Raw genomic sequence first — 16970 nt, 5'->3', positions numbered from 1 at the left:
AGGATTAAACAAATAAATTATTATATATCATTTATACAAAATAATTCCAGCTTTGTTGGCGACTTTCAACAATGATACTTAGTTCATCATAGTAGTATTTGTCAACTCTGCATTTCTAACCCCATTTTTTTCTCACAAGTATTTCATCAAACATCTATACTTCACCTAAGATGACTTGTATCTAACATTACACCTTGAATCGTTGATGGTTCCGATAGTCCCTTGGTCTGGTCTTCTCTCAATGGACCATTATTCAAGTTAACACCTCCACATAATTCAAAGTTATATTAGAATTTCCCATGCATCTCCGACTGAAAAGTTACTCTAGAAATGAGAAGAGAGAAGCGAAAAAGAAAACTTGAGATCGAAAATAAATTTAGGGTTTAGAATGAAATTAAGGATTTTGTTGCAAGTTTTAAAAATTGGGGGACCTAAATGCAAGCACTTGAAAAGTTTAGTGACCATATTGCAAACGTACTAATGGCAGTGTAACGTCGGGACCTTATTACAAACGGACTAAATGTTGATGGACTGTATTGCAAGTTTTAAAAGTTATGGGACCTAAATGAAAGTTTTAGAAAAGTTTAGTAACCATTACTATACTTTACCCTAGAATTTATTGAAAGATCAAACGAGGACCATGGTTCGGGTGACATGGCAGATGAAAATATTTGTTGTGACTGTCAGAACTTCTAACAGCAACAACGTTGAGCTAAGGTTTGTGATAACCCTTCTTTTGGATCTGGATGACTTTGGACCGTCAGATCTATTCTTGATATGATGGTCAATACTTGGTAGTGAAAGAATCGTACAAACTAGGGTTGAAACCCTAACAACCTTTAGGGCAATCCGGACCGTTGGATTGGTCCAGATCCAATGGTCTAAACATTGGCGGAATTGGATATTTTGCAAATTAGGGTTGAATCCCTAGCATCTTGCTGAGTGATCTGGACTGTTGATGGGATCCAAATTATATGGATTTCATTGTACGATGCTTATGATTTTTGAGGTTACGATAAACCCTACTTGACTTCTGATCTGGATTGGTTTAAATCCAACGGTCCAAATAATTGCGGTGTTGTATGGGTTTTGGGATTTTACAAACCCTATTTGTATGTAATTATGACCATTAATCGATCCTGGATTTAACGATGCAGGAGATTCGATGTTAAACTCATTCTTCTTTGCTTTTAGGGTTTCCATCTCAACCATTGAATCATCAGGAGATCCAACGATGATGATTGCAGACGGTTTATACACATAAAACCCTAAAATTACCCGGGCTAGATTAAATGGCCACTCGTTGCTTGTTATTGTATAACTGGGCGAATCAATATGTAATGGCTTAGGCTCACCTCAAATGTATATTAGGTCTGGATATGTGATCTATCAATAAACATGACTCGTATTTGTCTTTAATCATTTTATGTAAATTTAGTTATATATTGTATATTCCTAAATTAAATAACCACCTGATTAATAAATCCAATTTATTTATTATAAATGTCTATTAATCCTAACCCAAAACAAATAATTGAAATTAAAGGCAAAAAAATAAAAGAAAATAATTCAAACTTTAAATAAATAAAAGTAATGAAAACCCAGACGAAAACCGGTGTTTACGTCTCGGAAAATTAGCTATATATAGGTCGAAAATTAGCTGAGACAGAGAGGTATAAATAACAAGACCAATATAACGCGATATGAAGATCGACTACATTTGCTCATCGCTGCTGACGGAAGGGTTCACAGATCACATTGCTGCTATGATATACGGTATCTTATTAAATGTTCCAACGACGAATGGGACTTTTTTCCTTCAAATTTTTTATCCTCATCAGATTGCGAGGCCATACAGACAAGGCAGATTTATACTAATACAACACATCTGTGTCTGCGGGATATATGTTCCATGCATTTGTTATCAGATAAGATTTTATCCGAAAGTAAAATTGGAGCAGATTCTGTTATGTCTAGTATTTTGCGGGAGGGACCATCTAGAGACAGCCACCCCTCAGTGCAAGCACAAGATGCAGCACAGAGCCACCCTCAATATTGTAGTCGCTCGCTGTCTTGTCGTCTGCAAGTTGCTTCCCAGCATATATAAGCCTGTTACAAGTGGTCAAAACATTTGAGTTTAAACTAAAATGGCAAGATGGCTCGAAACATGCATTAATTTGACAAAGTCAATAACCAGAGCACTATCGTTATGAAATTAAACTATCAGACCAAGTAAAGTTTTACCTCTTAATAACTATGGAACCTAAACTATGAGCTACTTTCCTGATTAATTTGGCTCAAAATACCTAAATAAAGAATATACATGCATACAGAAAAGAAGTGAAATAAAATCTTCTGTACATGTCAGCGGATATATGGTCAAGTAGTACCTTACCTCAAAATATTATATTAGCCAATGGAAAATAACACATTAAGAATTTCAAATCACAATAAAAATGCAAAAGCATATCACAAATCAAATAAATCCTAGACATGCATTCAGTAAAACAGAGAAGACCAAAAAGGGTACCTTTGCTGAACTGGAGGAATTCCTTCTTTCTCTTCAACCCGTTCCTTTATACGATCAATGGTATCAGTTGGTTCAATGTCAATTTCAATTTCTTTCCCAGTGAGAGTCTTCACCTTGATCATGGTTCCTCCCCTAAGCCTCAAAACAAGGTGAAGAGTGGACTCCTTTTGGATGTTATAATCAGCTAGCGTTCGGCCATCTTCCAGTTGCTTACCAGCAAATATCAACCTCTGCTGGTCAGGAGGGATGCCTTCTTTATCCTGTAAAATGTAATACATGATCAATTATCATGAAGAAAGCATTATGTTCAAACAACTCCATCGGGAGAGCACAAATAGATGAAATTAAAACATCATTGACATACTGGATTTGGAATTAACTTTATCATCATTTCAATATTTCTTCTGCAATTGATATCAGATTAGGATATTCAAATAATTTATCCACACAAATATACTGGATTTGGATAACAAATTCGGATATCAGACACTATTTGAACCAAAATCCAAGTGCCTTCGACTAATGGATATAGAATGATTCATATCTGAAATTGCTTCCAAATCACTCATTGCAAGTATAATATCTGAATCCAAAAAAAAAAAAAAATGGATCGGGTAGAGTCGAATCCAATTTTTCACTATACATTGACATCCCAAAAGTAATTTCTATGCAATATTCAAAGACGTGCTAAGTACATAATAAAGAAGCAGGATTGGTCAAACTTCTTTAAATCTAAATTTGCAGTTCCGTAAGATGAAAAAATAAAAAGGAATCATTCATAAGATGTAATTTATCTCCTGTAAGACTAAGTTGGCAAAAACTCAAAATATAGTGCAAGAAAACAATCGAAATTGAAGATTAGATCATGCGTAACAGGATGGATTAAGAAAAACCTGAATTTTGGCCTTGACATTGTCGATGGTGTCGCTGCTCTCCACCTCGAGGGTGATAGTCTTCCCGGTTAGGGTTTTGACGAATATTTGCATCTCCTTAAAAGGTTTTCAGTTACTACAAAACATAAAAAAAAAGCATCATTTCTCTAGTAAGATGAGTTTTTTGAAGACATAAATGAGAATGAGAAGCAAATTTTGGGTGAAATTTGTACCTGCTGATCCCAAGTCCGAACGGAGCGATGACTGACAGCTTTGTAAGTGGACAGGGGAGACATCCCAGTTAGTCATGCTTCTCATATCGGGCTTTGGATTCTTATTTGGGCCTTGGTTTGGTCCACTTCTTTTTGTTGAGCCGGTAGACTATCATTTTTACATCTAGTACGTACACTATCATTTTTATTTTATTTTCATACTTATATTTTATTTCTTTTCAAAATCATTAACGATAATATTGATGTGATATGACGTGTCAATTTATTTATTTATTTTTCATTTCCATATAACCTTTCAATTTCTCCACAAGTATTTTTAAATTAATTTTATTCAACCAATTAAATGGTGACATGTGTCACCAACTATAAGGATAAAATAAAAGAAAGTATTCTCACTCTTAGAATTAGCATGAATTGAACTTAGGCCTCTTAGATGAAATGCATAGCATTCAATCATTGTATTAAACTAGTAATTTAAGTTAATTTTACCACATTTTGTATTTAACTTATATAATAGTATCAGCACAAAATCAATATTTTCTGATAATTATAAAACCTGAGTATGTGACACTTTAAATTAATAATCTAAAACTGTCATTCAACCATAATGCAAATATATTTTTATTATATCAAGCTTAATATTTACTAATATCATTATTAAATTAAAGAATGATTTTCACTTTATTTAGAAATAAAAAATAATTAAATAATTATTTATATATATTTATAAAATTTATATTAAATGATTCTAAAATGTATATTTATAATATTTTGAAACTGTTTTAAAATATTTATTTAATATTTTAAATAATATTATTTTTAAATTATCTATTTAATTTTAAATAATATTGTATGGAACCAAAGTAATAGTTGGATACTAAACATATACTTAAATTTAAAATTAAATAAATAATTTTAAAAATATTATTTCAAATAAATAATTAAATTAAATAAATATTTTTATAATATTATAAATATACTTTTTTATAATTATTTCATATAACTTTTATAAAAATATATAAATTAGTTTTTTTATTTTTGAATAAAATGAAAAATTAGTCTTTTTAATTTAATAATAAATAGGTAAGTATTAAGTTCAATATAATAAAACAATACACTATAGTTTAGTGACTAAACTTTTGGTAATTAATTTAAATTGTCTCATATTTGAATCATCGAAAAATATTGAATTTTGGGTGATACTGTTATATAAGTCAAAATATAAAATGTTATGAATTTTAACTAGTGATTATCTTAGCTTAATGGTTGAGTGATTTGTTTCTTATGTAAGAGATCCAAGTTTGATTCATACTAGAAGTAAGAGTGATTTCTATTTTTTTATCCTTATAGGTGGTGCAACATGGTTGTGACACATGTCACCACCTAATTGGTTGAATAAAATTAATTAAAAAATATCAGCGAATAAAAAAAAAGTGATGTGATAATTAAAAAATAATAAATTGACAATGTCATGTCACATAAATATTGTCGTTAATGATATTAAGAAAATAAAATTTTAAACAATAAAATAAAACAAAAATAATAATTTAGATACAAAAACATATAATTTACCTTTTTTAATGTTTACTTAATAAAGACATGCACTGTAGAATTTTCCAGACGTCATATATCAATTTTACCGCGCAAGCACTAAAATTTTGACATATTCCATAATATATTCATTTGCAGCTTTACTATGTTATCATTTTCAAGGTATCTTATTATCGTCAATTATGACTGAATTAATTAATATTTGTAATCTTAACAAAACTTAGTTAAATCTTAAAATTAGTTATTAGATTATTTGATATATTTACTTAGCATGGAAAAATAGATTTTAGGCTATATTCGTAATATTTGATCTTTTCAATCTGATTAGAATATGTCTAAGTCAGTTATTCTTTTAATTCAATTTAGAAGTACACTTAATCAGAAGTATATCAAGCACATTAAATAATATAAGTGCACGTCATCTTTTTATTTAGAACCCTCTATGAATCCCTCTGATGATAACGAAAGTCTGGTGCCCCCCAATCAAGATCTAGCCAACTCCGATGTCACTAAAAAGGTTTGCTTTAAGGAATCTGATCCAGACGCTTCAGGTAGATCTGAGGTAGATGCAATAACACAAGATGAGATAGAGGTTGACGGAAGGGACACAGTCAAAATTAAATATTGGTAGGGATCGAAATATTAGACTATTTAAGAAGAATATAAAGACATTAGATATTTAAACTCAAAATTTAGTATGAACCAAGAAACCTTAGTGATTAAGGGATTATTGTTATTCTTGAAGTCCCGAGTTTAAGCACATATGCAGGGGGTATGAGCATTCATTGTCAAATAGTTAAATGTCTTTGTACATATATTATCTTGTATTCACCCTAAATAAAAAAAACTCAAAACTCAAAACTCAAAAGACAACTTCTAATTTGTTTAATATTTAAACTTACAATGACTCAAATTGTAATTAGACCAAAAATTTGAGAACACATACTTATCATTATTTAGTTCGACCCTACTTATTAAATATTTAATAAATTTTTATATTTTTTAAATTTAAATATTTATTTTGACATGAACCAAAATATTATTAAACCAAAATTATATCGAATATATAAATTTTAACAGGGGTCGGGCCCCTTATGCCCTAAGGGAGCTCGTCCCTGTTGACTGCCAAGTGGCAATGCAAGAGGAACCCTAACCTCGTACGCATCAATCTTGGCAGGGAAAACAAGCGGCATGCTAAACCAAGGTGGTAACCAGGTCATCGAGGAAGATGATATCGACATTTGGATGAAGACCTTATCATGGGTACAAGCTTTGGCCTCCCTTCCATCCAATTCTCAGATCGTGCCTATAACCTTATGGATCAATGCCCTCGCCAATAAGGCTTACGCTATCTAGAAGCCTTGGACCATCTAGGGGCAGTATCTCATGGATAACACCACGAATAATAGAAGGAGATTCGCGAGAGTGATGATTTTTCTTCCAAAGTCAGTCGCATATGATGGGAAATTCGATCTGTTCTTGGGTTCGAGGCATTTTCGAGGGAAACTCTATCCAGTCGGACCTCAACAATACCTTTCTTGCTCTCATTATCAAAGTTGACAACCCGAGGTCTTCAGTGAATTTCGGCCTATTAGTCTGTGTTCAGTCTTATACAATCTTGTGATGAAAATCATTGCTAATAGGTTCAAACATATTTTTTTTTCGAAGATCATTGGTCCTAACTAAGCTAGTTTTATTGCTGGAAAGACATCACGGATAACATTATCATTGCCCAAGAGATTGTCCATTTGATGAAAAAGAAAAACAGGAAAGTCAAAATGGATGATGTTGAAAGTCGACTTAGAAAAAACTTATGATCACATGAATTGGGACTTCCTCTCAGACTCTATTAAGGACATGGGCTGCCCTAATAATATTCATCAGATCATTATGGATGTTGTCTTGTCTTTCTCCATCCAAATCCTTTGGAACGGTTCACTCTCTAAGGAATTCAAGTCATCCCGGAGGATCCGTTAAGGTTGCCGGCTGTCGTTGTACTTATTCATTCTTTGTATGGAGCGACTTGCCCATTGTATCCACTATGCTATGGATTTCGATTTATGGGATCCTATGGTTGTCGCAGGGAAGCCTCCGACTCTCCCATCTCTTTTTACCGATGATCATATCCTTCTGTGCAAGCCCTCTAATTGTCAAGCCTCCCTCACTGGAGTCATTTTTGATCAATTTAGCATGTCCTCTCGACATAAAGTTGATTCGAACAAGACCAAAATTTTATTTTCAGGTAAAACTGATGATGATTTGGCTAATCGTATTTGCTGTTCTCTGGGTTTCCAACGATCCAACGATCTTGGCAAGTATCTGGACATGACGCTCTTCCACAATAGAGTTACGAAGAGTATTTTCCAATTTATTATCGACAAACTCCATAACAAGCTGAATAACTTGGTGGCTACTAAACTTTCTATGGTGGGCCGCATAATGCTGGCGAAAGCCACTTTACTGGCGATTCTAAATTATTTTATGCAGACGGTTGTCATATCTAGATGTGTGTGCGATCAAATTCGGCAAATTGCTCGGTGGTTCATCTAGGGTGGGGCGACTAACTCCTCGAAGGCTGCTCTTGTTACTTGGAAGAATGACTGCCAGCCTCTGAGCCACAATGGGCTCGGTATCTGCCCGCTCCACTCCCAAAACGAAGTTTTTTTGGTTAAACTTGGTTACAACTTCCTTATGCAGCCTGAAGCTTTGTGTTGAGAGTCATTCGATCCAAGTATAAGATTCAGGGAAGCATGCATGTTCACATCGATTCCAAAAGGGGCTCGTCTGTTTGGAAACCCTTCGCCCATATTTGGCCGCTAGTTTATGAAAACACATACTGGTCTATTGGCAATAGGCGGTCCACTTCTTTCTAGACTAACACGTGAATTTTAGGCAGTGAGTCGTTTATTTTCTCAATCACATTGTCCAGTATTCCTGACCTGTCGTAACCGGTTTTCGTCCGGGCACAATTTTTTTTTTATACTTGGCGGGAAAAATAATGTGAATAATAAATAATTTGGAAGTCGCTATCGGCCTTTTGGGTCAGGTAGGTCGAATACCTAAAAATTATCTTTTAAAAGAGTTTTTAAGAAAACATCAGTTAAAAGATGAACTGATCTGCGTTTATAACAAAAAATTCGTTCTTTTTATTAAAAAATGGATTCGTGGTCGGTTACGTTTAGGGAAGGATTAGCACACCTACAACGCCCAAAATTGATAATTTTCAATTATAAATTGTCTCTAATAATATAATTTTAAGAATTCAAATATATTTAATTTATAATTATGTTATTTCAAATAATTTTAAGAAAATATATTAATATGTATAAATAAGATATTTATTTATTTAAAAATATCAGAAAAGAGCTTCTAGGTGCTTTAAGACAGCTCATTTCTTCGATATTAAAAAATAAATAAATAACTAAAAAACATTTTTTCTAAAAATAATTAATATATAATTTAAAAACAGGATATTTATTATTTATGAATATCAAAAAAAGAACTTCTAGGTGCTTTAAGACAGCTCTTTTCTTGATATTAATAAATAAATAATAACTAAAAAACATTTTTTCTAAAAATAATTAATATAATTTATAAAAATAGGATATTTATTTATTATGAATATAAAAAAAAGAACTTCTAGGTGCTTTAAGACAGCTCTTTTCTTTGATATTAATAAATAAAATAAATATTAAAAATGTAATAATTTTTCATAAAAATGATTTAAATAAAAATAAATTATAATTTTATATATTTAATTTAAAAAATATATATAAATATATTATAAGATTAAGAATAATAAAATAATAATTAAAGCCATAATTAAAAATAAAAATATAACAAATAATATAAAAATGATCAAAATAAAGAAATTAAAATTATAAAACTAAATATAAAGTATTAAAAATAAAGATAATAATTCAAAATTATGAAGATAATGGTTAATAGAGTAATTTAACCTAATTAATTAATCGGTGATTAAATAGAAATATTAAAATTATTAGGGACTAAATATGATATTTATCCTAAATATATTATTTAATACAGATAAGGATTAAAACATAATAAAATAAAATTCAAAGACTGAATTAGAACATTCAGAAGTTAGTTTCAGTGACTAAAATGAATAATTACAAAACTAGGATGGCTACGGAAAGAGTTTAGCCATACATATAAATTACACAGGTACCCCTCATCAAAACGACGTCGTTTTGATGAGGGTATTAATACCAAACGGTCGGCCTCCCTTGGGCTATTGTTTCATTTGTCTGGTTTTGCTCTCTCTAAAGAGAGAGAAGCTCTCATTTTCCTTCACCGGAGAAGAAAACCGGTCTCCGTTTCCGGCGACGATCGCCGCCGCCGGCCGCCGTCTCTGGTGGCCGGAGATTACCAAACTACACCAAATTAAAGATCTCAACTCCTAAAGGCCAAATCCAACCTTCTTTTACCCTAAATGCCCTTAGATCGACCTAGATCTAAGTTTTTTTACCTTCGGCTTTCGGCTTTCCGATGACGCAAGGAGGCTCCGATGACTATGGTTTCCTCGGTAAGTTTCTCTATTCTCTCTTCTTTTGGTTTCTGTTGTCTACTGGTTGTTGTGGTTGCTCTCTATATCTCTCTTTTTTGGCTATGCTCGCCTCTTTCTGTTTTGTCTGTGTTTCCCTTCTTTTCGTGGCTGTCCCCTCTCTTTCGCAGGTGGTCGATGGCTTTATAGCCATCATCAAGACGCTTATCGGACCGGTTAAAGGAAAGGAGCTCGGTGAGTCACCGAGCTATGTGGTGACTCACCATAGAGCTCGACATGTGGAGGGGCAGCTGGCTTCTGGAGGCTTCTGGCGAGGTGGCGATTTCGTGGCGTGGCACTGGCAGCTGGAACGTCTGGAAGCAGCGGCGGCTGAATGATAACCTAGGGTTATGAAACCCTAGGGCTTCACGCTGGTATCCTGTGGACCGTTGGATCTTTCAGATCCAACGGTTGATAGAAGCGGCGGCTGGGTGTATGGGATGTAAACCCTAGAAGGGTTCAGGGTTACTATTGGGCCAACTCTGTTGGGCCTGATTGATTGGGCCTGGATGGTTTGTATTTGGGCTTGTAATAATTAATAAATAATATATATTATTAATATTAATAATAATAATAATAATAATAATAATTTTAATAATAATAAATTTAAATTTAAAATGAAAAAATTGATGTCTACAGCTGCCCCTCTTTGCTCATCCTTGTGTTAACAAGAATAGAGCAAAGACGAAAAAGACAATAATAATTTTTTCATTTGGCTTCTTTTGAGCAGGATGGAAATGTTGAAAACATCATGCACTGAAGGGCTTACAGATGACCCGAAGGTTTTGAAAACATCATGCACTGAAGGACTTACAGATGACCCTAAGGCTTTGAAAATATCAAAAAGCTCTCGAAGGCTTTTTGGAAACATCATGCACTGTAGGACTTACAGATGACCCTAAGGTTTGAAAACATCAAAAAGCTCCCGAAGACTTTTTGGAAACATCATGCACTGTAGGACTTACAAATGACCCGAAGGTTTGAAAACATCAAAAAGCTCCCGAAGGCTTTTTGGAAACATCATGCACTGTAGGACTTACAGATGACCCGAAGGCTTGAAAACATCAAAAAGCTCCCGAAGGCTTTTTGGAAACATCATGCACTGCAAGACTTACAGATGACCCGAAGGCTTGAAAACATCAAAAAGCTCCCGAAGGCTTTTTGGAAACATCATGCACTGTAGGACTTACAGATGACCGAAGGCTTGAAAACATCAAAAGCTCCCGAAGGCTTTTTGGAAACATCATGCACTGCAGGACTTACAGATGACCCGAAGGATTGAAAACATCAAAAAGCTCCCGAAGGCTTTTTGGAAACATCATGCACTGCAGGACTTACAGATGACCCGAAGGCTTGAAAACATCAAAAAGCTCCCGAAGGCTTTTTGGAAACATCATGCACTGCAGGACTTACAGATGACCCGAAGGCTTGAAAACATCAAAAAGCTCCCGAAGGCTTTTTGGAAACATCATGCACTGCAGGACTTACAGAAGTGGGAAATAGTTTACTAAGTAAGAAACTATGAAAATCGTTTTCTTACTTTTCAACAATTTCATTTTTAGAAAAGATTGAATGAGAAACTATGGAAATCGTTTTCTCATTATTTTTCAAAATAACATGTTGATTGGGTAACATGCCCCAATCTCAAGATAAGGCTGTTAGAAATAGTTTACTAAGTAAAAAAACTAAGAAAATCGTTTTCTTACTTTTCAACAATTTCATTTTAGAAAAGATAAAATGAGAAACTATGAAAATCGTTTTCTCATTCTGTTTTTTGAAATAACATGTTGATTGGGTAACATAACCCAATCTGAAGATAATGCTCATTTTTGTGGATTGCGTCCATCTCTTCTTCAGATGTTTGCATGATTCCTGTATTTGTGGTTTTGAATACCTTCTTTATGTAAGGTATTTTTTACCATGAATCTTCTTGTTCTTCTGAAGATCTGTGAAACTTTATGTTTGAATGTACTCAGATGTATTAATGTAATGCATCGTCTATTGTGTAAATGATAATCTTATGAATGCATGAATGTTGATTCAATCTTCATTTGACTTCAAAGTGGTGAACTTGGTCTTCCTTCAATTCATCATTTATTGCCAGGGTTACCTCTGGATATCAGTGTAGAAACTTATGCTATAAAGCTTGCATTTCTATAGAATCATCTGATCAACTTGTATCTTTGCGTCTTCTTAACTTCATTTAAGTCTCAGAAGAAATGTTTCATTTATGGAACTCTTGCCGTAGTCAGAGCTATGACCTTGATGTCCCATTTTGTCTTTGGTAACACCGACTTTCTTTGTCTGGACTTGTGTAGAAATCCCATAAAGCTTTCATCTTTGAAAAGAGAATCTATCATCTTTAAAAAGAGAATCTTTCATCTTTGAAAAGAGAATCTATCATCTTTGAAGAATGTAAATGTGAATATGCCTGACTCAACAGGGATTAATTAGGGGAGTAGAGTCTGTTCTGATTTGACTCTTGAAACACATCATAAGGAGAATTTATCTCAATTCCTTTCATGTCCCCACATTTAAATCAAATCTCGAATAAGGCAACTTGGACCATATCATGTCGAGATGCTTAACAACAACCTGTAGTTCAACCTTAGTTGGTACCACTAGTTTCTTGTTGTTAAAATTTCAGCTCTCTTTCCGAGGAAAGAAATTTTCATCATATCTCACTTCTAATCTTGGGGTTGAAGAAGATAGACTTCATCTTGGATCAATAACTTGAAACCATATGATTGCAACATTGGTTCAACACCATAATCACTGGTTCGTAAAACATTTGACAATATATTCATCTTCTCATGTGGTTTCAGCTCAAATGTTCGTAAAGCATTTGACCACACATTCATCCTTTTTTTATGGCTTATGCCAAGATTTCTCAATCATTGAAGTTCTTTGCCTAGTGTTCAAAGTTTTTGTATGATGTCACAAGATCACTTGAGAACAAAACTCAATTGGAATACAAGTGAAATACTGGTATGACCAAAACGTTGGTCAAATTCACGATATGCTAGTGTCGAACTGAATAAGAGACACTAATTGATCTTGATATCATCTATGAAAAAGGCAAATGTGACACTGATCATGCTTTCTTTCATAATGAGCATTGTAGAAAGTAGAAACACTTCAGCTATAGGATCTATATACAGAAAGATATTCATGGATTTCTTGCTGCTGGGGATGAAACGCACATGATAAACCCCAAAAAATTCAGTTCAGCCTGGTTAGTAATGATAACCCCAGTAACATCGGGAAAGAGCAATATACATGAGCTTCTCTCTTCAATGTCATCAAGTAAACAAAACTGATATGAAAAACAGCTTCGTAACCTCAACAGTATGGTTGAAACTAACTGGCAGAAATCTCAAAGAAATATTTTCAATTATCACCGACACATAAAAGGCCAAATTTTAGAGTTTGAGGTCTCGATAAACTAATCCTTGGATGGAATGGTCTACAAAGGGACCATTTTTATTCATGATGTAGTTTAACACACTTTCATGTGATACATGGTTTAAGAAGATTGGGTATTTGAAACCATACTTGCTGAGTAGATATTTGTTCAACAACATGATCATATGCAATTGCCTGATGAATGAAGCAATTATGTGTAGTCAGCTCGACTGTCACTGTTTCATCATTTTCATTCTTCATATCTTTCTGTCTCATTGGAAATATATGCTCAAGTCAATGATTTTTAACACATGATGATGTGGGCCTTCAGCTTGCCCCAGCATTTGCTAATACAGATGTTAAAAGTATGCTCAACATTACTTCTTGCTGAGAAGAGCCTCCAAGAATGCCCAAATATTAATATTGTTGTGAGCCTTCAAAATGCCCCAATATTCTATTTCTGGTTGAAAATGGGCCCTCAAGATGTCCCTCTAGATTTGTCTGATTCACTCAATGTCTGCTTGACTGAAATGTCATGATCCCCACGAGGTCCAATTTTGACAATGAACTGTTGTAGGTACTTGTGGCTTTATTCATGCCCCAAATCTGTTTATCTTGAATACTCTCATTCTGGTGTCACTAAACAGTAGTATTGTCAAGTAACTGGAGAAATTTTCTTCATGTTGTCACAAACTTAAGAAGTACTCGGTCATTCTGACAGAAACATCTGAGATATGTGTCTTCTGAATGAGGTGACCATTTTCTGTATCTTGAGGGATTTATTCAGACAGAGCAGTAAAAAATAGCTTGGTAATCCGTTCCAGGCTGACATAGTGGCTTATCATCTTTCAGTGAAATCCATCTCTGAAATATACTTTTCTGTGGGAAAGAAACCAATTTATGCAAACAGTAATCTGATGCAATAGCAAGACTACATATACAGTGGTACAGGCTTATAAAAAATCCATACCCATGTAACATATTGATTCTGATAACAACTCATCTGATTATGAAACGATCTTTCAGGATGATTTCACAGATATTATAGTTCTCCTGATATCGAGGAAATCATGAATTCTGATTCTGATGAGGAGAGTAAACTGTTATACTTGACAAAAATGAGATTCTCAGAGGCTGAGGCTTCAATAACCATGGAGAGATGTGGTCCAGATTCATCAATTACAAAGTTGACAGATTTTATATGTGCTGCCCAAATGGCTAAGGCTGCTGATGCACTTCTTTCAGGAGAATATAGGAAGCCATTATGCAATGACCCCAATTACAAGAAAAGGCAAAACCCAGGTTATGATTTTTGGAAAAGGAAGCAGCAGAGGAAGCTTGAAAAGAAGCTTCTTAATGAAGATGATCATGCAGTTCATCTTTTAATTCCAATGATTGTTCTGTGGTTTCTACCAAACCAGATCAGATAACTCAAAGAACACTTCCAGAAGATGCTATTGGGTCTTCTTATTTCTACTATGAGCAAATTCATCTTTCAAATCCAATGATTGGTTTTTGGGGTTCATACCAAACCAGATCAGATAACTCAAAGAACACTTCCAGAAGATGCTATTAGGTCTTCTTATTTCTACTATGAGCAAATTCATCTTTCAAATCCAATGATTGGTTTTTGGGGTTCATACCAAACCAGATCAGATAACTCAAAGAACACTTCCAGAAGATGCTATTAGGTCTTCTTATTTCTACTATGAGCATATGGCACTTACTCCAGTTAATGTTTGGACTGCAATATCATAGTACTTATTCGATGTAGAGTCAGAATTTGTAGATTCGAAACATTTTCATGCTACTACACTGAAAAGGGCTATATTCATAATTCTGCCAATTGAGAACAGATTTTCTCTTATTCTGCTTCCTCCATGTGCTGATACTTTTCCATTGACAAAGAAATGATGGCCTTCCTGGGATCCAAGAACAAAGTTGAACTGTTTATAAACATGTACAGGAAGTGCCAAATTGACAGAAAGGATCTGAAATGCTCTTGAAGCTTATGACGATGAGCCACCTTCGAGTGTCCAGAAGTATGTTCTTGATGAGTGCTGAAAATGGAATCTGGTATGGGTTGGAAGGAATAAAGTTACTCCACTTGAACCTGATGAGGTGGAAATGCTTCTAGGTTTCCCTAAAAACCATACATGAGGATCTACTAGAGACAAGTTCCCCAATGATATCAATGTCCTATCTCTTTTCTCTGGAATCAGTGATGCAAAGATTGCTTTCTACTGTCTTGGCATACCTTTGAAAACAGATGTGCAAGAACTGAATGATGATCAGTTGGAGCAATTAATGAATAGATTTGGAGGATTCAACCTTGTTGTCGATGGCATCCAATGTAACAACCTTACTGGAAGAAATAAACGTCATCAGGATGAAATAGAAGATTTTTGTTGGTGCACTTTCTTGCAATGACTGCTACGACAATTGTCTCTTCAGCTGCTCCAATATATCCCACTCTTTTCAAATCATGGAAAGGTTTGGCTGATAGTAAAACTGGTTATCTCATCTTTTGTAATCATGTAACCAATGTTACCCAATATGAAAGGCATACAAATGTAGAATCTGTTTCAATGTCTTATTCTGTGCCATAAGTTCTCAATCAAATTCAACAATCTTCTGAAGGACATAATGAATATCATCTTGACAAAGAAAAATGATCGGTATAGAAGAAGTAGCAATGATGTATCAAGACTTGAGCCAGCATCACGGTATAACCAAAGTGCAGGTAGTGACTTGTTCATGGCTTTATGATGTAATCTTCTAGAGAACATGAATTGATGGTTGGGGAAAATAATCTGTCTGGTGATGCTTATCGTCCTCAGCATGGGATAAACGATAATCTTTCTTGATGAGCTACTAATAATGTCATAGGAGAGTGTCACAAGTTCAATTCTCCAGACTTTCTGGCTTCTTGGACCACTTGCCTTTAAAAATGTGAAGTGCTTCATTATTCTGGCCTCGTTCATTCTTTTTCTACAACAGAGGTAGAATAAGCAACAGTTGCTTTAAGGACCTTTCTCATTTGAAGACTGCCCTGTTTGAAAATGTTTTTTTCCTCCTTTGTTTATTGAAGAATTTTACAAAGTATTGCCCCTTTCAGGTTCACAATATAATCAAATCATAAACAATAAGTTTAATGAATATTTAATAAATCAATTACACTTTTAAATCATTCAAAAATCATAGTCCTATAGCAAGTGTCAAAAATATTGACTGATTTAAGGTATAGGTTGGTTCTGGTAAAGTAGGTTCTTTCAAGTTGGTTCAGTATGTCGCTTCGGGCTTCCACTAACTTGAAGAAATGGTTGTTATGCTCATCTTGTAGAGATACTTCTTGATTCCAGAATCTCAGGAATGTCTTTGGGATGTGCGGTGCTTCATTTAAGAGCTTAAGATCATCTCTTATGTTGTTTGTTGTACCATTCAATATTCGAGCCGCCTTTTCAGGTTTTCAACTCGAATCCTCCTTTGGTTCTAAGATTTTATTTAAAAATTTATATCTTGAACCCCCTTTTATCATTTTTTATATCATGCATTAAAGATTTTAAAGACCAATTTTTGCAAATAAAAATCAATCTTGAGAGGCGGGATGAATTCTGAAGATATTCTCTTTAAATGCCCTCAATCTTGCTTTGCTTGACTTGGATCTGCCTGGCTGGGGATTTTTCCATCATCTGGATCCCTCTAGATTGCCAAATTTTGGATTCATTTCCATTTTCTCATATCTTCATCATTTATTGCTCTTCTTGTTTGATTATGAATCATCGAATTAATTGTACTTGATCTATTTTGTAACT

At 34.0% G+C, this 16970-nt stretch overlaps 1 protein-coding gene across 1 annotated transcript; it reads right to left on the bottom strand.

Annotated features, from left to right (window-relative positions):
• Positions 1 to 1910: 1910 nt before the first annotated feature.
• Positions 1911 to 3538, bottom strand: LOC120195498 (ubiquitin-NEDD8-like protein RUB2). Its single transcript, XM_039197508.1, has 3 exons — positions 3424 to 3538; positions 2531 to 2790; positions 1911 to 2109 (listed from the first exon to the last, which is right to left on the bottom strand). The coding sequence occupies exons 1-3, from the start codon at positions 3514 to 3516 to the stop codon at positions 1998 to 2000; spliced, it is 465 nt and encodes a 154-aa protein (XP_039053439.1). The 5' UTR covers positions 3517 to 3538; the 3' UTR covers positions 1911 to 1997.
• Positions 3539 to 16970: the final 13432 nt, after the last annotated feature.

Source organism: Hibiscus syriacus, unplaced genomic scaffold, assembly GCF_006381635.1.
Source record: "Hibiscus syriacus cultivar Baekdansim isolate YM2019G1 unplaced genomic scaffold, ASM638163v2 tig00117016_pilon, whole genome shotgun sequence".
NCBI lineage: Eukaryota > Viridiplantae > Streptophyta > Magnoliopsida > Malvales > Malvaceae > Hibiscus > Hibiscus syriacus.
The sequence above is the reverse complement of the archived record's forward strand: the minus strand, read 5'-3'. Positions and strand labels throughout refer to the sequence as shown.